The following is a 26,333-nucleotide window of genomic DNA, read 5'->3' as shown; positions in this document are numbered from 1 at the left end:
GCTCTGATCAGTGGGCATTCAGGACACCAGATAGGAGGCAGCACGGGACAGGAGAGCCCACCCCAGGCAAGATGAGGTCAACCTCTGCAATGAAGGCTGAGCGGGCCGTGAGGAGCCCTGCATGGCCCAGATGCCCTCGTGGCCATGGGCTCAGTGGCCAGGCTGGCTGTTTGGTGCCCCCTTCCAAACTCTTTCCTATAACAGGGTATGCTGGCTTGGCCCTGAAAGGCTGCCTGAGCCAAAGGTACCATCCCTGGGGCCCATCCCCTCCTGCATCCTGCCCTCCTCGACAGAACCTGCGTGACAGGGGATCACAGCCCCTCAGGGGACCACCCGCACAGGTGGGTGCAGAGGAAGCTCTGAGCCCTCCAAGAACAGGTGTGAGCAGCTCGGCCAGAGGAGGCACCCCCCTCCGCTGGTCTCGCCATAGTGCCAAATCTGACCCGTTCCCTGAACTTTTCACTTACTGGCCCGAGTTATCTATCTTCAGTCCTGGGCATGTAATGGAGGTGTCTTTCACACATACAGCCTCTATTCCTGGAAGAAATTTACATGCAAATAACGTGAATAGACATGTCCCCACATCCCCGTCTCCCCACCTGTGGCTCTTGGCAAGCAGAGCCCACCCTTTGGCAGATGTCGGCTTCTGTTCTCTGCCTTCCTCAGAGCACCTACCTCACACCAAGTACCGTGCTGCTGACTCAACTGTCAGATTGGCTACAACCTTCTGAACATTCTTACCCCTTTGTTGGAGCTCATAATGAAAACTAAATGCTAAGTATGGTTATGGGAAAGATTTCTGTGTATTAGTTTTGTATACTGCAACTTTGCTGAATTCAGATATTAGTTCTGGTAGTTTTGGAGTGGATTCTTTAGGATTTTTTATGGCATCATCTTTCAATCTCAAGTGAACACACCATGCAGGGAGACCTGGCAGAGACTCAGAGCCCTGGGGCTGCCTCAACTTCCCTCCCACAGACTAATGGACTCGAGTCCTTGCCTCTCAAGGGAAGTGAGAGCCCAGGAAAGGGAGGGGGATGCAGCTCTTAGGGCACACCCCACCCCACACCCAGCCAGGGCTGCAGGAGAGGCTGCTCTCAGGTGTGTGATGGTTCTGGGGATCGATTAAGTCCTGGACACTAGTGGCAGGTGCTCAGGCTCCCAACCAGTTACCCCTTCCACTGTCCATGTTGCTTATTTTTACTGTGTACATAGCAAATGGTCAGCACGGGCTTTGAAGGTTTGGTTTGCTGTGGGACAGCTGTCACTGGAGGAAAGGAGGGGCTACTTACTTGCCGTTTCCTTCCCAAGTCGAAACTGACACACAACTTCATCCTCCTGTATGTTTTTAAAACCTTTTCCAATAACCTTGACTTCATTTCTATCTGCAAGAGTAATATCCAAATGTCTCTGTGAGGAAGCGCTGAGGTATTTTCCTCTGATCACAACTATGGCAGGCCGCCCCCAAAACAGAATCCCCATGAACTCTAGGGAGGATGCAGCTGTAGCTGAACCAACATCTGGGCAAACCCCTGGCCAAATCCTCTCCTTTTGTTCACTGAGGGCCCACGCTCAGGAGCCTGGGCTGGGCCTAGAGCACTCAGGGGCCCCTCCCCACTTCCCATGACCCATGAAGTCCATCCATTAAAGGCACCCAGCCTAGTTCCCTCTATAGGGGCAAAGCCAGCCACAGGTTTCTGCTCTGAAATACCAAGGTGCCCCGAATGGGCACAGGCAGGGAACAGGCAACCCTTACATAATTGAGAGAGGAGCCAACACATCCTGGTGAGTCAGCCCTGTCTCATGTCTCAGCTGTACATGCACACCTAGGGGCCTGGGGACTTTCTGCCACCTGGAGTCAATTCTCTATTGCCCACCCCCACCCCCCCTCTTTCTGGAGGCCTATGGAAGAATGGAAACCAGAGAAGCCACGCCCATTCTTGTGGAAACAGAATGTGGGGTTTCAATAGGATACGTGGCTTTCCCCAACACCTGGCTGTCAGAGGGTCAGGATCTGCTGTCAGTGCCCAATCCAGGACCATGGAGGATGCCACCTCTGCTCTAGACCCAGCTGAAAAGCTATCACGCAGCTCCTCTGGAACACCCTGGGCTCTGGTTTTCAACTCATGGTGCTGTGACTGCTGAGCCTGAAACCCTAGAGGGGACCAAGCTGGCCTGAGCCTTGTGGGGAAATTTGGCAACAGCCTCTACTCCCGTGTCTGTGACACGCAGGGATTGTGGCAGCCCAGGGCAGGGCTGAGAGCCCAGAGCATGGCAGGTGCCGGCACCTCTGGGAACGGTGCACAGCGCCCCTCTGCACCATGCGTCGTACCCTGCCTTGTGTCCCTGCTGCCCTTCAGGCCCTGCTCTTGGCCACTTGCCCTCTTGCAGGAACTACAGCTCTCAGGGGTCTGATTTACTCTGGGAATTGTAGGCATGTGGAGCCAGGATGAGGATTCAGGGTTTTGAGCACAAGAGATGTTGAGTTAAAGGACTGTGCTCTGCCCAGACAGCTGCTCCTTTTACATTTTCTACCTACCCTCGCCCTGTTCTTCCAACAGCAAAAACCCCAAGAAGAAAGTGAATCCAAGAGTGAGCACAGCCAGCTTGCAGGCAGCTGTACTTCCCCCGCTACACTCCCGCTGCCCACCAGCTCTGAGGGCGCACAAGGACCTTCAGTCCCAGGACGGGAGACAGATCCTTTCTGGAAGAGAGGGCATTCTTTCTGGGAGAAAAGTTATACACCAGTCTGCCCGGGATCCAAGGATAGGGGGTGGAAGGCAGCTTCCTGGGAAGGCCAGGTGGAGCTGGGTGGTGAGGAAGGGTGGCTGACCGCCAGGACTGGCAGGGGCACAGCGGGAGCTGACTGCCCTGGGGCGGCCACGTAGGGGCTGGGATACCACGTGCTGCCCGGCACAGTCTCGTGGAGAGAATTCCCACACTGGTCACCCACTGTTCACCTGTATGTCCCCTGCCTGCAGCTATTCTACTGCTGGTACTGATCCCAGGAGAACCCTGCCCCATGCCCGCAGAGAGGGATGCTTGGGAAGACCCCACAGCGAGGCTTGTAGTAGCATCTCCTTCAGAACAATCTTACTGTTGAACAAGGGAGACTAATTAAATTAATTTGGTCCTTCAATGTAACGGATTGCTGTGCAGATGGCTGGAAAATATTATGTAGTGCATGATCCCAATAATATGGAAATATCCTTTTCAAGTTTACTGAGATAGATGTGCACACGTGTAATCAAGTTCTCATTATACAGGTATGTAACATATGTATAGTTAAGTAGTCACAGTAGTTCTCTCTGGGAGAGAGTGGGATGGGACCAACGGGGACTCTCAACATAGTGGAGGGACAGTGGCTACCCAGGCTGGTGGCAGGAGGGTCCCTTACAGCACGGAAGGCCCTGCAATGGCCAGTCTCATAAGGAAAACAATTCGAGGCCCCTCCTCCAGCATGGCCCCCTGAGGGTGAAAAGCCCCAGCATCCCCAGCAAATACACAGGCAGGATGAATGTCAGACCGCTGTGCCCAGTGCACCAGGCCAGAGCCAGCATTCAAAGCACATGGGCCCACCGAGGAGAAGTGCAAAGCAGAGGACTGCCTGGAGGAAATGCCAGGAGGGGAGCTGCTCCCAGGGGCGGGGCTGGAGGCAATTGCCTGGGAGGGCATCCAGGGGGGTTTCCTGAGCAGCGCTAAATTCTGTATGTCTGTGGGCTGACTCACACAGGGTCCTGTGCAATTCCCAGCCTTGTCAGATGGCACCGTTACCATTTCTGCATTTCAGAAAGAGAACTCTCAATGATCATTAGTCCCTAGTTTGAGATATGCAGACTGAAGGGTTTCATGGCAGGTAGCCTGATGTTGGTATTTCACTGTGAGATGCTTCAGAAATCAGATGGATCATTGAAGGAGAGAGAGCGAGAGCCAGCAAGGACTGGTTCCACAAGTGACCAGACAATATGGTAACACAGGAATTCTGAGGACCAGTTAGCGGAGATGGGGGCTCATCGTACAATTGTTTCCAATGCTGAACATTTTAAGCTTTGCATAACACAAGATTGGAAACAGAAAGCTGCATGATAGAAATAATCTCACGGACAGAGCCCAGCAGAAGTCATTGTGCAGCTTGGATGACAAGTGCCTAATGAGAGGCAGAGACCAAAGGCAGAGGGAGGCAGAGGGGGCGGCCCACCAGGAGCAGCGTTGAGGGTGAGACTCCTGTGCGGTGGGCCTCAGAGGATGGGTGGGAAACTGAGGCAGGGCTTACAGTAGCCTAGCTGCCCAACCCCACCTCTGCAGCAAATGAGGTTTAGAGCAGAGTGGTGGTTGCCTTGCAGGGTGTCAGCCAGTGACCTCAGATTCCGTGGTCAGCCTGGGGTGGGTAAGTGCCCTCTCTGAGCACTTGTACCTGTGACAGGCTGGGGCACAGGCTTAGGGGCAGGGAGGAGCCCTTGAGACTCATGCCCAGCCCCTGCCTGCTTCCTCAGGGCAGCCTGTTGAAACGGGTTCTTCTACTTCCTTTGGGGGGCCAGGTTTCTGCTTTGTACTTTCAAGTGACTGTCACTCTGTGGAGTGCCCTTTGACAAGAAGGCAGCAGTATAACAGATCAGAGCCAAAACTCTGGGCCACACTGGGAGAGGGCATGTGGCAGGCACCTGTCACTTCATCTTGGCTGCCATGGGGGATGAATGGTGACTGGCACCCTCACTGGTCACTGACAATCGTGGCTTGTCATGTTAGTCAGATGCCATGGCCTGTGTGTCCAGCAGACATAATCACAGAAATGAAGATGTCAAACTGGCTGCACAGATGGGCGCTTAACCCAGGAGGAGCAGGGAGGACCCCCATGTGTGGGGTTGCTAGGCCACCTCCACACTTTGGGAAGCTTTGGGTTCTTCCTACAGAACTGTCACTTCTACCAGACGGTACACCTTTGCCCTGAAAGGCAATTCCAGCAATTTCACAGGATAAGCATCAGCCTTCCAGATGAGCAAAAGCAGGAGTGGGCACACCTACTGTGCAAGACTCCCGCAGGTCCATGCAGGCCTGTTCCAGCACGATGATGGGGAGTCAGACAGCTGCCCCCAACAGCTGGCTCCGATGGAAGCCATCATCCCAGAGGTCCCTTACCAACTCAAATTACATTTCAAATACTAATCAGACTTGGATTTCTGGGGTGGTTTCTAAATAGTTTGACGTATTGTCCTGGTTATATGTGGTTGGGTCCCATTTGGTAGTGTCATTTTGGTTTTTTAAAACAGTTTTTTATATTTCCTAATTAATCTTTTGGTTGTGAGACTAAAGAAAGTAATTACACTAAACTTATGCGGCAGTCATTTTGCAGTATGGTCACCCAGCCATTGTTCAGTGTGCTCTAAAGTGATAGGGAGCCCATTACAAACCTGAGCAAAGATGCCGTCACATGCCCACCCCCAGCACACCCCAGGCACCATACCTCACACACACTTACATACGTACCTGACACAAACGTTCTATGGACCCAACGCACATTCCAAACCACAATCCCCCCACAGACACCACATTCACACACACACAGCACATTATACACATTCACACCACACTCAACACACACACACAGTGCACTCAAACACACCGCACAGACTGGAACCACGTACACCACTCCCACCACACACATGGCACATTCACAAAACACACACACACACGCACTTCTGTGTTTACAACAGTGACTCCAGTAATTACCTCTCTTGCAGATAGCGGAGAGATCCACAGACGTAATCTGCACACATGACCTTGCTATGAGCTGAAATAGAGTGAGAGGAGTGGCAGGGTCATGGGAGTGAACGGCGGGGGCATGGCGTGCAGCCCCCTTCATCCGCCCTCACTCACTGGGTCAACGATGTCTTCCAGTCCAGGGTATCCACTGTCCACTTGAAACAGATGATCCTTTTCACCAGCAATTTTCAACAGCTGAAAGGGAGAGGAGATGACCTGAGCCCACAGCCAGGGGTGATGACCCAGAGGTCCCCATCCCAGGAGACAGACACCGGGGGCTAGACCCTGGCATCCACCAGCAGCCCACCCTCAGGGAAGGGAAAGCTCTTCCACCCTTGCCTCTGCTGTGCAGGTCTTACACAACACTTGTTATTCATTCTGAACGGCCACCTTGCACATCTTTCAACTCCCTGGGCCCAGTCTAAGTGGAGAGGGCCCCGACCCCACTCCCCAGGCACATTTTGGTGGGTACAGGCCCATCCTCTGGGTGACCCTGAGAGAGCCATCTTTGAAGCTTTCCCCAGCTAGACTCACAAGTGACCCCTCGTTACCTGCTCAGAATTACCTGGGATAGCTGATAATTTTGCACACCCACGAAATACAGAGTTGCCCCCAACTGCCTGGATTTTGCAGCCTGAGAAAGAGGAAGTGTTGGGTATAATAAATTTGGTCCAAATATGTGGACCAAAAGGCTGGTAACAATGGGCTTGACTCACTTCAACTTGTGTCTCTGCAAACGATTCTGGCAGCAGTTCTTCACCTGTCAGCACGATGATGAGGCTGGGTACCTTCGCTCCTGTGGGAGAGGCAGGGCATGTCTCGGTCTAGGAGAGCAACTGTCACAGGCTTCCAGGACCCGAACACTGCTCGCCACATCTCACCCTCCTGGGGAAAGGCCACCCCGACCTGAGCACCTGCCTCCCACATGCCTGGAAGGCTTTGCAGCTTATCATGCAACAAGAAGGGCCCCTAGCCCAGGATCCACTTTGCAGATGAGGAGACTAGGCCCAGCTTAGGGTTCTTCCTACAGAACTGTCACTTCTGCCAGACAGTACAACCTTTGCCCTGAAAGGCAAGTCCAGCACTTTCACAGGATAAGCATCAGCCTTCCAGATGAGCAAAAGCAGGAGTTGGCACACCTACTGTGCAAGACTCCCGCAGGTCCATGCAGGCCTGTTCCAGCTCTGGACCTCACGCACAGCTCTCCCACGGGCACTTGTAGACCCAGCCTCAGGGCTTGAGGTCAGAGGCAGGTGAGCAGTAGACCCCCTCCCCAGCTCAATGCCTCTCCCTGGGCCCCACATCTTTCCTAGACCCTACAGCCAAGATGAGATGTTTCTGGCAAGCACAAGACTTTTACACTACGGGAGACACAGAGCAGGAGCATCAACCCAAGGGAAGGAGCTGAAGGGAGAAGGAGTCAGGGAGGAATGTGTGCTCAGCAAGGGGGAAGGTCAGGCTCCCTTCTTACATAGCCCCGCCGCTCTAGGACCCGCTGGGTTTCCCCCTTTCTTCTTAAGGCAGCCCAGCTCCAGGGCCAGTGCCTCACATTTCCTAGGAACCCCGAAGTCGCACACGCGACCCTTTGCTGTGCAGCGGAACATCACGGGGTGGTTTTCATCCCCACTGCTCGGAGCAGGAGGCTTCCGCTCAGAGAGGGCACGCAGCTGGCTCCACGAGTCAGAGCTTGGATGCGGCCAGGGATGGTGTGCACCGACCTCACTGAGGCCCAGGCCTGGCTCTTTTCCTGGACACCATCGCCAAGAAGGCCGGAAGCAGCTCACTTACCTACAGCTCGTGTTCTTTCGATCTGCTCATTGGCCTGCAACAAAATGAAGGAAAAAGTGTTTCGGGGGTACAGTGAGATGACCCAATGATGACCCTCTGAGAACTTGAGAAAGCACAGCCACATCTCAGAAATCTAGGTTCTGTACCTTTTCCAATCCGTGCTGCATATTTATGGCTCCGGAAGGTCGTACATTGAGCAATTCAACAAGCGCATTGTTTATTTTTTTTCTGGAAAAAAAAAAAAGTCAGAGGAGGTGGGAGATGGAATGAGGGGTTGCCTATTACAAGCAGCCCCAGGCTATCCTTGTCCATCTGCACTGCATTCAGCCCTGCCGGGACGGGAGACGGCCAAGTCAAGGAGCCCTGCCCCGGCCCTCTGTCCTGTGCCTTTGGCATTGGCTGGCCTGCTTCCCAACTTCCCAGTCCCTATCGGGTGAGCAGAGTGGCGAGGGGACGCTGCTTTCTATGCCCATAGGTGAGGCCTGGCCTTCTCTGTACTCAGGTCTGTCTAAGCCGTGCAGAACTGGGGGCCTCCCCCAGGGGTCCACCCTGACTGTCCATGGTGAGTACGGGGAGATACCAGCTGCGATTCCATCACAGTGTGACTGGCAGCACGACCGCCCCCCGGGGGCCCTGCTGAGGGCACACTGTACGCGCACACTTAAGGCAGAGCTTGGCAAGGTCACCGTGCTCACCCTGGCCCCTCCTGTCCACAGGCCCTGGGACCCTCCAGTGCAAGGTCCTCAGGCTCTGTCTGGTGCTCCTCCCACTCTCAGGGGGGTTCCAGTCATTTTCCTCCATGAGAATCTTAACCTCCCTGCTACTCAGAAGCTCCATAACATCCCACTTCCCACCTAGACCCTCCTGGGATGCAGGCCCACGGGGCCTTCCTCCAGCGCCCTGTCCCAGCCTGGTGTTCAGGACCCACTCCTGGGTTCACCTGACCAGACTCACTGGGAATGTGCTCCCCTCCTGAAGCACCCACACTTGGATGATACCCATCCCTTCCTCCCTGGTTCTGATTGTCTCCCTCTTTCCCCAGCGGCCCAGGACAGAAAGTGACAAACAACAGCAGGTACCAGGCTCTGTCCTAAAAGGCCCCCCACATCTGCTCCACCTGATTAGGGAATCTTCACAGTCAGCCTGTTCTAGGGAAAGCATAGAGCATGGAGGGAAGGACTAGGGTGAGGTGGCAAGATGGGCTCTGAGGGGAGGAGTCTGTCTACTAGCACAGGATCCAGCCAGTGCCAGTGCAGAAGTGGCAGTGGGGCCCAGGGGGCCAGGGCTGAAGGTCACGGAGGGCAGTGAGGGGAGGGTCCAGGGCAGCCGTGCCTGCACACCAGTGGGTTCCTCAGTGTGGGCTCAGGGGCCCCCTCTGCTCCCTGGCCCTCCCTGTGGCCTGATGGCTGGGTCGGCTCTGGGGGATCAATGAAACACTTACCTGTTCGAGGTCAGCTTCATGTTGATGCGGCCGTGTGTCGAGTAGGTAATGAACGACATACGCTGTTTGGGGCTTGGGAGGAAACATGGGCTTGTGAGCAACTATACACACAGGCTGAAAGTGATGCTGATATGCAACAGGGAGGGGGTGCCCACCAAGCTCCCTGTTCTCCATTCTGTCTCTTTTAGTGTGGAGTCTATTTCCTGGACTCCAGAAGTTCTCATCACTTTAGTGAAGGATTATGAGGCCTGGAAGGCGTGCAGCCCTCTTGTCAGAGTGCGGCATAGCACCCTGTAGACCCAAATCCCAAAAGTCTGTTTGCTCTCTCTCTCTCTCTCACACACACACACATGCACACAGGGCTGCTGCATGCACAAGGAGACAGACAGCTTCATACTCTTCCACGAGGGCCCTCCCAAGCTGGCCTCTCCTCTCCTGTCAAATTCTTCGTACTTTCACTTCTCCTCCTCCCTGGACCATCTTCCCCAACTCTCTCCCCCTCATCTCAAAGAAATTATCCTCCCTCATCAGCCATTCATATTCTCCTCTCCCTTTTCACCTTCTGGCCCCTCTCTTCTGATCGCCTGGCCCTCATTATCCTTTAGTTACATTGTTCCCACAGGTCCCTATATGAGCTCCCCACTGGTCCTGGCTCTTGCCCACAATTATGAGACTTCTCTGCCTGGAGTACAGCTGGAGTCCTGCCTTTCTGGAGTCCCACCAGCGTCTCTGATCACGCATCATCCAGAGCTCCCTATGGCTCACGGCAGGAAATCCAAGCCCTGCTTCCTGGCATTATTGGCCTCTTTTGCCTTGGTCACAAGTTGACCTCTCGCTTCACCTCCCAGCCTTCCCATGGTAATCATGTTCAGCCAAACAGACCTCTTACTGCTCAAATGACCTTCATGGTTCTTGTTACCCTGTATTTCTCATCCTTCAAGATCTAGATAAAATTTCCACATCCAGATGTTTAGTTACAGTGTTAAGTAGTTTGCCTAGTTCCTAATCTATGAGGTCCTCCAGGGAAGACTGTGCCCCTGAAAACAAGGCCTGACTCCCAGGAAGGAGCCAAGCAAGGCTGCAGAGATCTTAGAAAACAAATGGGATCTGTCCTTCTCTCCTGCTTCAGAACACTGCCCTGAGCTTTGCGACCTGAGGCAGTCCCATGTACACTGCATCTAAATAGCAATGTACTCAGTTAGAGAGGAAAATGCCCTGCAACACAGAGCTGAAAAGCCATACTTTTTAAATCTGTTCACCAAATCCTGCACAAAGCTCTGTGTGAACTCCCAGTTGGCATTTACACTGCGTGATCTGAAAAAGAAGAAGACATGAGTCAGAGATGGAGGTGCATGTATCACGTGAGCATGGTTTCTGCCTTCCCTGCCTTCCTGCAGGCCCTTAGCAAGCTCCTCCACGAGAGACCCCAGCTCCTGAAATAGCTAAAGCCAGCACAGCTCCTGGAGTGAGGTCAGCGGGTTACCTTCGTGGTGACTTTAGTCAGTGTGAGTAGCAGCAACGGACTCATTAGACCTGTGTGGTAGGGGATGGGGGACTTCCTCGATGAGGGGCTTTCGGTGGCAGACACGGATGGTTGATCATGCTACATGGGAATGTTAGGAAATGAGGTAGGATGCATTGGTCTGTAAAGCCTCCCGAAATTCTGATATGCTGTCGCTCCTGGTCCCCCATTTCCCCTTGGGAATCACCATTCCCAGCTCTCTGCTCCTCTTCCAGCCCTCGAACACGGGGGTGGGTCAAGGCTCTCCGCTCTTCCTCCCCACCATTCCTGCCTACAAGGCTACATCTAAAACTGTCAGCAAATAGTGAGGAAACTAAGGACAGATGACCCCAATATCAAGATTATCCAGTGAGAACGTGTCTATCAGGCACTTTACGTACATGATTTCTGATTTCAGAACAACCCTATGATAGTACAATTATTCCCACGTTTCAGATGAGAAAACAGGATTCCACAGGTCATAGAATGTGACACAATTTCAATAGCTAGCATGGATGTGAACCCAGCTCTGGCTGCAAAGCCCACACTCTACCCATCGCACTTGGCAGGTCAGGGTGACACTGAGGCAGACAACTGCTGGGTAGCAAAGCAGCAGACTTTGTCCACCTACTTAGAGATTTTCTCTCAGACCCACACTGAAGTGCAGGACAACTCCATTCCTAACTTTCTCTTTTCCTCCCCATTATCTCTCTCCTCTGCTTTCCCATTGAATGAAAAGGACACTCCAAAGACAATTTATAGGAAACAAGAGTCTTCAACCCACTATCTACTCTGGGATAGTTGTTCATTGATGTAATTTTGAAGGAAACCCTTGATTCCATAACACAAGAATGTGAGAGCTCGTAGGCAACCACAGGGACCTACAGTCCCCAGCAAGGAAGCAGTAGGGAACAGGGCAGACACGTGGGCTTCTGGCACTCAGGGCTCCAGTCATGATTTAGTGCCCCACTCGTCAATGAGAATGGAGAGATGGGCATCAATACACAGCTCCACTATTAAACCTTGAGGCCAAACGTCCTAGTGATATAACTATTCTGGGAGAATGGATGCATAGAGCAGAATCATATAAGGGAGCTGAGATGTAACTAAGCTAAATTGTCTTCTCCCACAGTAAGAACAGAGAATATGTAACCTCAAGCAGCAAGAAACACCAAAAAGTATAAACATGTTTTAGCGTATGAACACAGTATTAGATACATGGTCACAATGTCTAGAAAATACAATCTGGAATACTTGCACATGGCTGTCTCTGAAGAATAGGATCAGAAGTGGGGTGGTATGGGGTACAAGAGCCTCAAGGTTTTTGGTTTTTTTTTTTTTTGTGTGTGTGTGTATTTGTAATAGTGTTCCATCTTAAATTAATGTTCAAGCATTTCCTTGATAAATTTAAAAATGAAATTACAGACCAACTAGTGGCATGAAGTGTGAAAATGGCAGACTTGGAAGCTCAAAGCACTTGTCACCCAGCGGGCCCCATCTGGGGGTGCGCAGCTCCAGGCCCTGGGGCTGAGGTTGCGTGGTTTCAGGTCTTGCCTGGTGGCTGCAGCTACACTCTAGGCACATTCCCCACTGGGGGCCCAGGGCTGGGAAGTGGGTGTGTTAATGCTTTCTTTGGCACCCTCAGCTCCTCCTCCCATTTGCACAATCTGGCACGATTTAGTCCTGGCCAACCAAAAAGGCAAGTGTCAAGGCGACGGCCATGGTGGGGGGTAGGGAGCACAGTGCAGTGGCACAGCCTGTCCTGGAGCCTGAGTGGGGTACAAGGGACTTCCATGGCTCCCCTTCCTCTCCTTCCTTCTCCACTCTGAGGGCAAGGCCTGTACTCCTCACCCTGAGCTGCCGGGAGAGCCAGCTGTGGTCGGAGGGGCGAGGGCTGCCTGCCAGCATTTAAGAAGCCAAAGGAGGCAGTGGGAAGAAAGGGGCAGGAGTGGGGAGGTCCTGGCTCAAAAGCTGTCTCTCTAGTGCCTTTGTCACGCCCATGTCACACTTCCTTGGTGGGGAGAGGGGAGTATCTTCCCACCGTCTAACGTTTGGAAGCAAATTAGCTCGGCTGACACTGAGTAAATCACTTGCACCTCAGCCTCAGTCCCGTCATCCCAAAATAATGAAAGATCCATTGCCTTAAGGTTTGGGAGGCCTAAGTGGGAGGGCACGTTGCCTGGCACGTAATGCCCAATTATTATTATTACACATGCCCCTCCTGCACCCTGAGCCCCTCCCCATCCTCCCAGGGCCTAGATGTGCCTGAGCAGGCCCACCAGCAGAGAGCAGGGTGTGGGCAGGGGCACTAGAACAGGATGGCAGCTGAGAGGACCTTTCAGACTCACTGGCCCTCTCTGGGAAGACTGACCCAAGGAGGCTCTCAGTCCCCCAGGACCATTCAGACCCCAACCCAAGACCAAGGTGGGAACCACTAGCCCCCTGGGCTTTGCTGAGGATCAGTGAGGCAAGAGTTGCCCAGGGCAACGCAGAGTCCTTCCCCGAGACAGCGAGGAGGGACTTTTCCTCCTTGGCAGGGGAGGCTCCCAGCTCTGCGGGTTCAGCTGGGCTTGCATCCCCCTATCAGCAGTCTCCATGGAGACTAGGGGGAGTCAGAGGCAGTCCCCCCTGGGATGGAATGAGGCAGCTCAGGGATCCTGGGTCCTGCAGCCCCTCCAGCCTCTGGGCTGCTTCCTCCAGCCTCCAGGAGCTGTCCTCCTTTTCAGGAGACTGCACATCACAGGCCTGCCCTGCTCTCCCTCCAGGGATGGTTTTAAAGACGACAGAAAGGCCAAGAGAGTCCTTGGACACCAGAGAGTCCTTTAAATATAGTGACAGTCGTACCACTGTCAACACTGAATAAGTAGCATTTATTCCCAGCCCACACAGGACGTGAAAATGGAAGCAAGGTCATCTCCCCCAATGACTGAGACCCCCAAACCCATTCCTTCTTTGAGGGCTTGCAGGGGCCTAACCCACAGCCTAGCTCCCTCCAGGCTCTGGACAAACCAAAGTGTCCTGGAAGTGCACACACACACTGCAACTTGGGTCCCCAAGGTGTCCCAGAAAGAAGCAAAGCACTGGCAGCAAGAAAGCCAAGGGCTTTCTAAGTAGTGACACTGGGGATGCCCAAAAGCCACCTGGCCATCTCCCTGGGGCCCATTTACACAATAGTCATCGGTGTGAAAAACAAAATAAAACAAAACATGCCAACAGACAAAAATCAAAAGCCAAAGCCAGAGGGCGCTAACTGCTGAGAAGTTTGCTCCCAGTAATTTCCTCCCCAGCTGATTAAGGGGCCTGCAGGTCACAGATCTGGGCCATGTGGCTGGAGGGACTGAGTCATCTAGAAACCAGATGGAGGCCTTTAATCCTTTTCAGGAGAAAAAGTCCCAGGGAACAAATGCCTGGGGCATTCTTTCTGCCCCAGGAACAGGGAGGCCACAGAGAGTCTGTTCCTTGAATGTGACCAAGACAGTCCCTGCTTCCCTCTCTCAGAGCCTGGGGCCCCGTACTGACCCCAGGGACAGCACTGTTCTATGGCACTGACTAGAGCAGGAGGGCCACTCACGAGTCCAAGACGAAGTACAGGTCGTCAGTGCTCCAGCAGGATTCCCCATCTGCTGGGCTCTCCTGGAGCCTGGAGCTGGGGTGGTGACCTTGGTCCTGGGTGAGGTAGCGGTGGAGGGTGCTCCTGGTGGTCAGGAGCGGAGATGGCAGCAGCAGCAGCAGGAGGATGACAATCATGGGACCCAGCATCCTGGGGCCCATAAACTTCAGGCCACCTCAAGCCAACACCTCCTCTGCTTCCTCCCGTGCTCAGGGTCCTCGGCACTCCCAACCTCAGCTCTACTCACGCTCTGATCAATATACCTTGCACCTGCAAGCAGCCACCTGATACCTGCCCTGGGGGTCCAAGTAGCAAGTGGTTGGCTGTGGGGTGATGGCCCCACTACTTATGCACCTTCACCCCACCCTGCTGAGGTATGTCCATTATGATGGACAACAGGTTGCCATGGTGACCTTGTGACCTGCAGCTCTGCTCAGTGTTCTGCCTGTGGGCAACCCCAGGCAGGAGTTTGAAGGGCTGGTCAGATGAGGCCTCTATTTGTCCCTTATCCCAAACCCTTCCAGGGTCTTTACAGTTTCAAGGAAACCCAGCCCTTTGGTAAACTGACAGAGGGCAGCTGAGGGGGCCTACATACGGACATCACTGAGTGTGAGCAGGTGGAGACAAGAGTGCTGTAAAGTTTATCTGTGGGGACACTGAAGTCACCCAAGGGATAGAAGGATCTGGAAGAAGGTTGTGAAAGCAGGCCAGTGTCCTTTGTGAATGAGGGACATTCCAGTTATCTGCTCTGTGTATTGAACCATCCCAGACCTAGGGACAAAAAACACAACAATTCCATATGCTCACAGGTTCTGCGGATTAGAAATTCAGAGATGTCTGAGCGGGCATGGGCTGACTGTCCTCCATGGAAACCCACTTGCCCTTTCATGTAAATTTGGAATCATATCATAAACTCTCCACTCACCTAAACCTCTCTTAATATTTTGGCAAAATAAAGTTAAATATGTAGATACATTTGGAGGGATTTGAATCTGCTATCTGGATTCTCCTACCAGTGAACATCAGGCACCCGGCCTACTTCCCTCCTTAGGGGCAAACCCACCATGGGCTGAAGTAAAGGCTACTCCCAGGTGCGTGGTGGTGCTGGGGATGGATGAATTCCTGGGTGTCACTGGCAGGTGTCCAGGCTGGGCTCACTGTGGGGAGGCAGCCTGATGTGGGACGGTTGTCATTGGAGGAAAGGAGAGCCTACTTACCTGGGATTTCTTTTCAACTCATGGGGCTCTGAATGCTGAGCCTGGAACCGTAGACGGGACCTGGCTGACCTGAGACTAGTGGGGAAGTTTCGCAACAGCCTCTACTCCCGTGTCTGTGACAAGCAGGGAGTGTGAGAGCCCAGGGCAGGGCTGAGAGCCCGGAGCACGGCAGGTGCCGGCACCCCTGGGAACGGTGCACAGCTTCCCTCTGCACCATGCGTCATACCCGGCCTTGTGTCCCTGCTGCCCTTCAGGCCCTGCTCTTGGCCACTTATGCTCTTGCCGGAAATACAGCTCCAAGGGGTCTGCTTCACTCTGGGAATTGTTGGCATCTGGAGCCAGGATGAGGTTTCAGGGTTTTGAGCAGAAGAGATGTTGAGTTGAAGGACTGTGCTCTGCCCAGACAGCTGCTCCTTTTACATTCTACCTGCCCTCACCCTGTTTCTCCAACAGCAAAAACCCCAAGAAGAAAGTGAATCCAAGAGTGAGCACAGCCAGCTTGCAGGCAGCTGTACTTCCCCCGCTACACTCCTGCTGCTGCCCTCCACCTCTGACAGCGGAGAGGGACCTGCAGCCCCAAGACGGGAGGCAGATCCTTTCTGGAAGGGAGGGCATTCTTTCTGGGAGAAAAGTTATACACCAGGCTGCCGGGGATCCAAGGACAGGGGATGGAAGGCGGGCACCTCCCTGGGATCCTTTTTTAACAAATCTTTTATGTCCTCCACAGCACCTTACAGCTTGCATTCTCGAGCTCCCTCCTCCTGTATCAATGCCATTTTATTCTTCAGGAAATCCACAGTCCTTCACAGTTCATGTTCCTGTGCTGCAATTTCTCAGGTCCCTTGCACAAGCACATTCCTCTCATCTGTAGATATTTTGAATACTGTGAGAAACAGCCAAACCATGGTTCCCACTGCCCAATGGCCACTCTTTTTTCTTCAAGAAGCTCCTTATTATGCGGTGGGCTGCACCTTCCTCAAGTCCTGGGACAGGGTCCAGTCCTCTAGGAGGCAAGCCACCTCAGACCACATGCCCACTGGGGGACACTCAAATGTCTCCCTTTCATAGGGGTATCCCGCTGAAGTAACACTCCCATGAGGGTAGCCTTTTCCATTCTTTGGTCTACAATGAATCCTGCTGGCTAAGCCAGTTGCCTTGACTGAGTGTTTCAGTCCCACACAAGCTCACTTTGGATTCAATGAGACCGAGAAATGACAATGGAACATTCTTGGGGTAAAAGGGTTACACCCAGCTCTATTCTCCTGGTGATACGTTGAGCACTAGAATCACATCTGCATCCAACTGTCTCCAGGTCCATAATCCTCCTCCATCTCTGCCTCCACCCAGAGCACTGGGCAGAGCTCTTTAGATCGTGACTCAGTCAATATTAGCTTATTGCCGATGGATGCGCAAGCACTAGCCTAGCAGTAGGCCAATTAGAAACACAAGTAGTTTAGGGTCAGATGAGGATCTTGGCCACAGGAGCTTCCATTTCCCCACACTGAGATAGCGTTCCTGAGAGACGCTGTGAAGAAGGTAAAGGATGTAGCAGAGGACATGCCCTGTGGAGCAAGACAGCTGCCGTCAGCTCCCGAAGTGGAGGAGGGTACACTGAGGGGGAATGAGGAGGTAGAGGTGGTGCTGGAGGCCCCAACGCTCCTCTGTTGAAAGCCTGCCCAGCTGTAAATCAAGTAAATAAAGAGATAGCAACTGCAGGTTCCTCCAGGAGAGGTACAGCCCGCTCTCCAGGGCACAGTGCACTCTATGTTCCCCTAGACACAGGCAGAGCTGGTGGATTTGGGCTTCCAGTCTCAGCAGAAGCCCTCAGAATCCATATCAGCCTGGCTCCTGTACCTTAGGGACATAGAGGTGGAGAGTATCCTCCTGTCTGAATGAGAGATGGGAAAGCTGGCTTCCCTGACAACTCATCCTGCCTTGCAACAGCCAGTACAGAATGTACACCAGACCCCTGGGACCCATTCCCTACTCAAATGGCTGATGGCCACACTTCTCACTGTACAGCCCAATGCGGTGACTTACCATCTTCCCCACTAGATGGCAGATGCATGCCAAGCTCTAACAGGTGTTACAGAATTTGGGCATGAAAAATACCATTTATAACCCAGGAAATTATGACCCAAACGGGGAGCTGTTTACAGTGGAGATAAGGGTATGGTGCTGCAAATGGCTCCCTGAACCCTCTTTGGGCCCTTTGTAGCCATTCTTGCCCCTCACGTAGACCAGCCAATAAATGAGGTTACCCATATAGTGGCAGATTTGGGGGAAGCTGAAGTGCTGAAGGCACAGAAGGGAGTACAGTCCCCTACTGAGAGGAAGGGCTTAAAGGGCCCCGTGAGGGTCATGAGGACCCAGATATGGATTGATTTGAGAGGGGCAGGAGCGGACAGTGAGAACTTGATGGGAAGTTCAACAGAATTTTATTGGAGCTGTGGTAACAACTGAAGCCAGAGCAGTGGTTCCAGCAGCTGGGGATCAAGAAATGGAGACAAAGCCACAGTCGTGGCCTGTGAGCCTGCAAGACTTCCTGCTGGACAGTGAGCCATCCTCACCTGAACACACACATGTAGGTGATTGGGCTATAGTTTTACTGAGTGGAGGGTGAAGGCACCCGCCTTGGGGCACCAGGTGGGGACCAGAGGCCACATGCTCAAACATCAATTCATTGGTACCCAGTGAATGTTCAACACATGCCAGCTCTGACAGACACAGGAGCTGAATGTTCACTGACTTATGGCAACCCTGAGCGGTTTCAGGGACCCCCAGTGTTATAGTTGGATACAGAGGTAAGGCCACCAGACTTAAACAAGCCTGAATCCCGTTAGGAATAGGGCATCTATACCCGAAGAAATATACTCTGTACATCTCTCCAATCTTTAAATATATTTTGGAGATTGATATCCTCCGGGGCCTATGGTTGCAGACCACTGCAGGTGAGTTCAGACTGAGCATATGCGTGGTAAAGGCAGTTCTGAGTGGACATGCTAAGCACCTGTCTGTATCTTTTCTTGTGCATCAGCACGTGTCTAATGCCAAGGAATACAAATTCCCTGGAGGGCATAAAGAAATTGGAGAACCCCTCCGGGAACTGAAAAGTGGGCATTATAAAACCTACTCATAGCCCTTTTAATCCCCTGGTGTGGTTGGTAAAAAATCTAGATGGCTGCTGGCATATGACCGTGGGTTACAGAGTACTGAGTAAGTCACACCCCCTCTGCAGGCTGCTGTCCCCTCTAGTACAGCCCTCATGAATACCCTAAGTCATGAACTAGGGACATATTATGTTGTGGATCTTGCTAATGCTTTCTTCTCCATAAACACAGCACAGGACAGTCAGGAACAGTTTTCCTTCACATAGGAAGGATGGCACTGGGCTGTCACTGTCCTTCCACGAGAGCACCTCCACAGTCCCACTGTCTGTCACGGACTTGGAGCCCAGGATTTGCAGCATGGGAGAACCTGCCAATGGTGCAGCTGTACCATTATATTGATGAAATCATGCTTACTGCTTATTTTCTTACAAGAAGTCCTGCATGCAACAAACATTGTGCAGCACCTAGACTGCTGCAACACGTACAGGAGAAAGGGTGGGCTGTGAACAGCACCAAGTTTCAGAGTCCTGGTTTGTCAGTCAAATTCCTGGGTGTTGTCTGGTCGGGTAAGACTGAAGTTACCCCAGAAGCAGTGATTATAGATGAAGTTCAGGCTTTTCCTACCCCCAGAACTGTCACACTATTGCAAGAGTTTTGGGGTCCTTTAGGCTACTGCAGAGTGTTTATCCCACACTTGGCACTAATGATGAAGCCCTTATACCATGTGTTATGAATGGGCATCAGGTGGGCCTAGGATGAGACGTGCATTTTCTTACACTGCTGAAAAATGGGCCAAGGCCTTCTAGGCCTTGAGTGTGATAGACCTGTCAAGACCCTGTAACATGGATGTCCATGTGACCATAGACAGTTATGGCTGGTTTCCTTGGAAGTAGCTTGAATGGACTCACCAACTTACTGAATTCTCGTCAAAATTCTGAAAAAGAGCAGACGCCATTTGCTGCTGGCATCTCCATGAGTTGATGAAGCAGATCTAATTGGCCCAGGTATGTTGGCTAGAAGGAAAGCGTGACTCTGATGTGACCCGATGGTTACAAAAATGTTTGTTGCATCTGGCGCAAAAGACAACGTGGGTTGTTGCCCTTCAGCAGGGCCTGGACTTTAACCTTTGAGGAAGTCATCAGAGCCCAGCAGGAGTGCACTGTATGCTCTGAAAGGGACTTAACACCAAGGGAAACAAAAGCGAAAAGGAACAAATGGGACTACATCAAGCTAAAAAGATTCTGTACAGCAAAGGACACCATGAGCAGAACAAAAATACATCCTACAGCATGGGAGAATGTATTTATTTGTAAATGACATATCTGACAAGGAGGTAACATCCAAAATACATAAAGAACTCACACACCTCATCAACCAAAAAGGAAATAACCCAATTAAAAAATGGGCAGAGGATCTGAACAGACACTTCTCCAAAGAAAAAATTCAGATGACCAGCAGGCACATGAAAAGATGCTCCACATCGCTAATTACAATGGAAATGTAAATTAAAACCACAATGAGATATCACCTCACACCAGTTAGGATGGCCACCATAGAAAAGACTAAGAAGAAGAAATGCTGGCGAGGATGTGGAGAAAGGGGAACCCTCCTACATTGCTGGTGGGAATGTAAACTAGTTCAACCATTGTGGAAAGCAATATAGAGGTTCCTGAAAAAACTAAAAATAGAAATACAATTTTTTTTTTTGAGAGGGCATCTCTCATATTTATTGATCAAATGGTTGTTAACAACAATAAAATTCAGTATAGGGGGGTCAATGCTCAATGTACAATCATTAATGCATCTCAAGTCTAATTCTCGTCAGTCTCCAATCTTCTGAAGCATAACGAACAAGTTCTTCCATGGTGAACGAATTCTTACATAGTGAATAAATTCTTACATGGTGAACAGTACAAGGGCATTCATCACAGAAACTTTCGGTTTTGATCACGCATTATGACCAATAAACAATCAGGTCAAATATGAATATTCGTTTGATTTTTGTACTTGATTTATATGTTGATCCCACATTTCTCCCTTTATTATTATTATTATTTTTATTTTTAATAAAATGCTGAAGTGGTAGGTAGATGCAAGATAAAGGTAGAAAACATAGTTTAGTGCTGTAAGAGGGCAAATGTAGATGATCAGATGATCAGGTGTGTGCCTATGGACTAAGCATTAATCCAGGCTAGACAAGGGCAGCAAAACAGCCATGGGTGCAGAAGGTTTCTCTCAAAACTGGGGTGGTGAGTTTCTAAGCCTCACCTCTGTTGACCCCCAATTTCTCAACTGATGGCCCCTCTGTGACTGTGCCTGTCTTAGGTTGTTCCTCCCTTAAGGAATCTTAACCCATCTCTGGCCAACCAGCCATCTTCCAGGGCCATACAGGAAGATGTAAAGTTGGTAAGTGAGAGAGAAGCAATATTCTTTGAAAAAATTAGCTTTTTACTTCTTTGCAGATTTATGCCCCGTGGCTCCTATGCCCAGCACTTGTCTTGAGGTATCTTTACCAGCTGGAAGGATTATGATACATGGTAATTTTAAATATGAGGCATGAATTCTAGTAAAGGGCTGTATTTAGGAAGGAAAAAGAAAAGCTATAGAAAGCAGCAAAGGAAGAAAATTTGAGAAGATTATTTCTTTGACATAACTTCTTGTAGAGTAACATAAGCATGTATAGGTTTTAACAAATTACTAACTAAATTATGTACACACATTAACAGAACAGGAATACAGATACATATAACAAATGCAGACCTACAATTACCGGCCATATCCAATGAAACCAAGAAAACCAGTTAGGTAACCCAGGCATTTGTGAAAACTTATTAATAGTATGATGAATATTGTCTAATTGATTTTGAATAGTTTGATAAAAATCAGACAAATTAACACAACACATTCCTGGAAACCGTTCACATCCTATATGTTCTTTTAACAGCACGATTCTGAAGCAACTTGCAGTTCTCCTAGCTCTTGATTGGGTTCAGATAATATAGAAGCAGTCAAATTTGTTGTCTTATGATCTGCACAGGCCAGCTTAGATGTCTCTTTTTGCATTCCACCAACAAGTCCAGGAACTGGCAGGATGAATGCCGCTGCAACTGCAACAGAGGTGGACCTAAAAGTTTCAAGTTGTCGTCACAATCAGACAGCAGAGCTCAGAGAAATCTTTTATGACTATTTCCGGGATAATCTATTAGAGTAGGAAGGATGCGTCCCACACCACATATACTTTGATAATGTGAAGATAGGGCTTAGGGTGTGGACTTATACCACCTGTCCGGCCCCTAAGGTGGGCTGGGTTGTGTCTGTTTGCTAGCGCTGTTTACAGTGAAGTCACGGGTTATGCTGAGCTACCCTTCTTTATTTGCAGAACACTCAAAACACTCCATGCCAAGTTTCTCCTGGCCTTTTGAGCTTTAACTGTTCTCACTGAAGAATGACTCTAGATAGAGCTTAATGTCTAACACAGAGTTTTGGTAGGGGGTTTCCCTGCATGTAGTTATTACAATTGCTCTGACTACAAATATCCTGCCTTGCTTTTTCCGGAGGCCCTCACCTTATTCTGTCTAAGCTCACGGTCCCTGTCTCATTCCCCCCTCTACAGATAGAGACCCTAGCTGCTGCTAGGGAAAAGGGGCCACGACTGCTCTGGTTGCTTCATGCTGAGAGGGGGCGCACTAAGGAGCGAAGTTAAGTCTCCATAAATGGTCAGTTGAGAGGGCCTCGGAAGATTGGCGCTTCTATTCCGGGTTCTATTTCTATTACTATTTGCAGTTTTATGACTTCTAAGGCAAGATAGAACAAATTGTGTTATTAGGTTAAGTAGCAACATCTGGAGCTGGATTTTCTTTTTTGGAGCAACTTGACAAGATTAAGAATGCATAGCTGAATATGAGAACCAAGAATAGTAAAACTTTAATTGAAATGATGGGAGAAAACTAAAACATTTGGAGAATCATAGCTAGATATTTTGGAGAAACGAATTCTGGATCTAGTCTACATCTTAATGACTGGTGTTAGGATTTAGTATAAATAAGGCTGCATTATTGAAACTACTTTTCTTTAAAATCACCCCCATTTTTATTAGAAGTAACTAGATTAAGAAAATAATTAACACTTGGCTTGACTATTTGCATAAGTGCAGCAAGAAGACCAACTGATTACATAGGATCCTTTAAATGTGCTTTGAAGGAACTTTTTATAAGGAATTTCAGATTGGACATTTAAAGGCCTCTTGGGGCCAGAAAGCCAAGCCAGACTTGCCTTCAGGTTTTGCCTGCAGTACCTGTAGATTTGGGTGAATTCTTCTCTTCCCGAGATCCCCAAGACAACTTGAGGTTCTTGCACTTGCCAGGAAGTGACCTTCCTTACTCACCTGGTAAGACTGATGGGAACGCTGTAAGCAAGGCCAGTTCTTCCAAGGGACTTTTTTGGCTCTATAAAGTCAACCTTAGTTCCTTAAAGCTGTTCATATCTGAGTTTATGCACGTGTCTCTCAGGTATGTCATTCCAGTCAAAGCCTTGGTAATATAACCTGTGTTTTTAATTGGTCCTCTTACAAGGAAAGCAGATTCTTACTGAACTTATGCAAATAAACATACTGCCATGAAATATGAAAATAGTCACTGAGAGTTTTTAAATTCTGGAGGGATTAGGTAGAGAGAAAGATAAACGTTTCAATTCTGCCTATAAAGATATTGTCATTCATTAAACTGTTGTCAGTTTAAGAGAAAAAGCTTAAAACACTTTATCAGCAACATTTGAAACATAAAGCCACAAAATCATTTTCCTTAGTTTACTTAATCCTATGTAATCAATACCTGTTCTTCTGAAATCTAATTCGTTACTAGTTTAGGAGTAATAAAACAGTTACTATAAATGACAAGAGACCTACAAATGACAATGGTGAAAGATCTGATGAGAGCTTACTATAAGACAGTTGACATAAGAAAATTTGGGTATTTCTGTAACACAAAACATTCAGCAACAAAGGTTAGCATCATTCTTTTTGACAGTGCTTTCCAGGTAAATATATATCAGATAAATAAGACAAATTTGCCAAATATTTTCCATGATGAGGAGAAAAAATTCCTCTGATGTGTTCCAGGGCCCTGCTAGAAAATATCAGAGTTAACTAGAGGTAAAAGCACCTTTTTTAATTTGATTTTGGAAAGTTGTCAGAAGAAAGTTTCTTTGGCACTTGCTTAAATAAGATCATAGGTTGGCATGAAGCAATACTTATCCATTTAACTAGAATGACAACAAAATACTTCAAAGGCAGATACAGAAGGGTACACACTTGTTAGCAAAGTCTAGCTTTTAGTCCTTTTAATATTAAGATGTCATTTTCTTAAATACTTGGGCAATTCATTGAGACTTTAAGTATGAGAAATAGCTTTGATAAAATAATTGGAAAATTTTCTGCAATTTTTCAACATTAAGAGCAGACTAACAGTTTGAGAAAACTTGTCCTTTTCACTGAAAACAAAATTCTAATTTGCTGTTAATGTTGAAACTGTTAATCTGTTTCAACATTAACAGATTAACTGTTAGTCTACTCTTAAACTGTTAGTCTGCTCTTAATGTTGAAAAATCGAAAGTTTTCTAATTCTTCCACAAAGTTTCTACAATTTTTTTTACATTTAGAGTACTTTCTCTTTAAATAAACAGCTGTACTTTAGAACAATAATTTTCTTTTACGCTCAACAAAACGTATTTCCATTCCTTATACTTTCTTTCATTAAAACACACATCTTCATTTTTTTTCTCAAGGGGCGGCATGAGTAGAGAAGCAGAAATCTCTTCTCAAAACCATATATATTTTGAAAATACAGCAAATACAACAATGGGGGAATGACAGCCTCTTCAACAGCTGGTGTTGGCAAAACTGGACAGTTACATGTAAGAGAATGAAACTAGAACATTGTCTAACCCCACACACAAAAGTACACTCGAAATGGATCAAAGACCTGAATGTAAGTCATGAAACCATAAACTCTTAGGAAAAACATAGGCAAAAATCTCTTGGACATAAACATGAGCAACTTCTTCATGAACATATCTTCCCGGGCAAGGGAAACAAAAGCAAAAATGAACAAGTGGGACTATATCAAGCTGAAAAGCTTCTTCTGTACAGCAAAGTACACCATCAAAAGAACAAAAAGGTATCCTACAGTATGGGAGAATATATTCATAAATGACAGATCTGATAAGGGGTTGACATCCAAATTATACACAGAGCTCACGCACCACAACAAACAAAAATGAAATAATCTAGTTAAAAATTGGGCAGAGTATCTGAACAGACACTTCTCCAAATATGAAATTCAGATGGTCAGCAGGCACATGAAAAGATGCTACACGTCGCTAATTATCAGGGAAATTCAAATTAAAACCACAATGAGGTATCACCTCACACCAGTTAGGATGGTCAACATCCAAAAGACACTAGGAACAACAAATGCTGGTGAGGATGCGAAGAAAAGAGAACCCTCCTACACTGCTGGTGGGAATGTCAACTAGTTCAACCATTGTGGAAAGCAGTACGGAGGTTCCTCAAAAAATTAAAGACAGAAATACCATTTGACCCGGGAATTCCACTCCTAGGAATTTGCCCAAAGAAAACAACTTCTCAGATTCAAAAAGACATGTGCACCCCTATGTTTACTGCAGCACTATTTACAAGAGCGAGATATGGAAGCAACCCAAGTTTCCATCAGTAGATGAATGAATAAAGAAGAGGTGGTACATATACAGAATGTAATACTATTCAGCCTTAAGAAACAAATCCTATCATTTGCAACAACATGCATGGAGCTGGAGGGTATGATGCTCAGTGAAATAAGCCAGGCAGAGACAGACAAGTACCGAATGATTTCCCTCATTTGTGAAGTATAACAACAAAGAAAAACTGAAGGAACAAAGCAGCAGCGGAATCACAGAAACCCCCGCCTGGCGGCCACGTCCCAGTAAACCCACCAGCCCGCACCTCAGGGGACTCCTGCGCACCACCGGCCCGCTCCTCAGGGGGACCCCGCGCCCGCGCCCCGTCCTACCTTGAACCAGCGCCTGGAGCAGGTGCAGCTGGAGCGTCAGGGGCGGCCGCCAACCGCGCCGCCAGCCTGCGCTCACCTTTGGAGTCGGCAGCCGTCCGCGCAGCCCCGCGTCCTGGCCGGGGCTCTCGGGAGCCGCGCGGGCTCCGCGGTGCAGACGCCGCTGCCGCCACAGCTCGGGGCAGCGCAGGGCGCGGGCCACACTGAGGGGCCGCCCCCGCCTGCCCCCGCGCTGGGGCCCTCACGCGCTCGCGGAGCGGCCCATTAACGGGAGGCGGCGGGTCTTGAGGGGCACGGTGGCGGCGGTGAGATTGTCAGCACGGAAATGCCCGTCAGACCGCCTTCAGCGGCCCCGCAGCCAGAGCGCCCGGGCAGCGCCGCGGCTCCCGAGGAGTCCGGCTGGAGCTGAGGAGACGCCACTTCCGACGTCCTCCCCGCCCGGCGCAGAGGAGAAAGTGCGGCCCCACAGGCGCCCGCTGCGGCCGCCGATTGGCCGAAGGGAGGGGGCTCGTGGGCCACCGCGCCCCGCCCCCACCCCCGCGCCTGTTTTCAAACTTTGTGGTATGTCGCACAGACCTGCGAGCCCAGGCGGCTTCCCGCACCGCCTCGCCCCCTAGGGACGTGCAGCACGCCCTGCAGGTACTGCTGCCCTTGAATCTTTGGTAACCACAAATCCAAAGCCTGCAATACGCATTAGTAAGTACGCATCTAACGATAATCACCCTAAATGTAAGTGAACTGAATCCACCAACCAAAAGACACAGAGTTACAGAGTGGATACAAAAGCAAGACCCATCTATATGCTGCCTACAAGAGACTCACTTCAAACCCAAAACATACAGACC

At 49.8% G+C, this 26,333-nt stretch overlaps 1 protein-coding gene across 6 annotated transcripts in view; it reads right to left on the bottom strand.

Annotated features, from left to right (window-relative positions):
• The window catches only part of LOC140846651 (anthrax toxin receptor-like), a 35,302-nt gene extending 9,218 nt beyond the window's left edge, over positions 1 to 26,084 (bottom strand). For 2 of the 6 annotated variants that reach the window (XR_012125985.1, XM_073224022.1), the window contains exons 1-12: positions 14,696 to 18,085; positions 14,062 to 14,396; positions 10,232 to 10,303; positions 8,990 to 9,061; positions 7,695 to 7,776; positions 7,549 to 7,582; positions 6,477 to 6,556; positions 6,326 to 6,394; positions 5,875 to 5,955; positions 5,728 to 5,788; positions 1,293 to 1,385; positions 468 to 537 (exon numbers count right to left, since the gene is read on the bottom strand). Coding sequence is in view for 4 of the 6 variants with exons in the window: in XM_073224022.1 (XP_073080123.1) it covers positions 468 to 537; positions 1,293 to 1,385; positions 5,728 to 5,788; positions 5,875 to 5,955; positions 6,326 to 6,394; positions 6,477 to 6,556; positions 7,549 to 7,582; positions 7,695 to 7,776; positions 8,990 to 9,061; positions 10,232 to 10,303; positions 14,062 to 14,261 (914 nt within the window). In the remaining 2 variants the exon portion in view is untranslated. Of the gene's footprint in view, positions 1 to 467; positions 538 to 1,292; positions 1,386 to 5,727; positions 5,789 to 5,874; positions 5,956 to 6,325; positions 6,395 to 6,476; positions 6,557 to 7,548; positions 7,583 to 7,694; positions 7,777 to 8,989; positions 9,062 to 10,231; positions 10,304 to 14,061; positions 14,397 to 14,695; positions 18,090 to 25,491 lie in introns of those variants that run through there. The other 4 variants (XR_012125986.1, XM_073224023.1, XM_073224025.1 and 1 more) reach the window with 4 other exon arrangements.
• Positions 26,085 to 26,333: the final 249 nt, after the last annotated feature.

This window comes from Manis javanica, chromosome 16 (genome assembly GCF_040802235.1).
Source record: "Manis javanica isolate MJ-LG chromosome 16, MJ_LKY, whole genome shotgun sequence".
Classification (NCBI taxonomy): domain Eukaryota; kingdom Metazoa; phylum Chordata; class Mammalia; order Pholidota; family Manidae; genus Manis; species Manis javanica.
The sequence above is the reverse complement of the archived record's forward strand: the minus strand, read 5'-3'. Positions and strand labels throughout refer to the sequence as shown.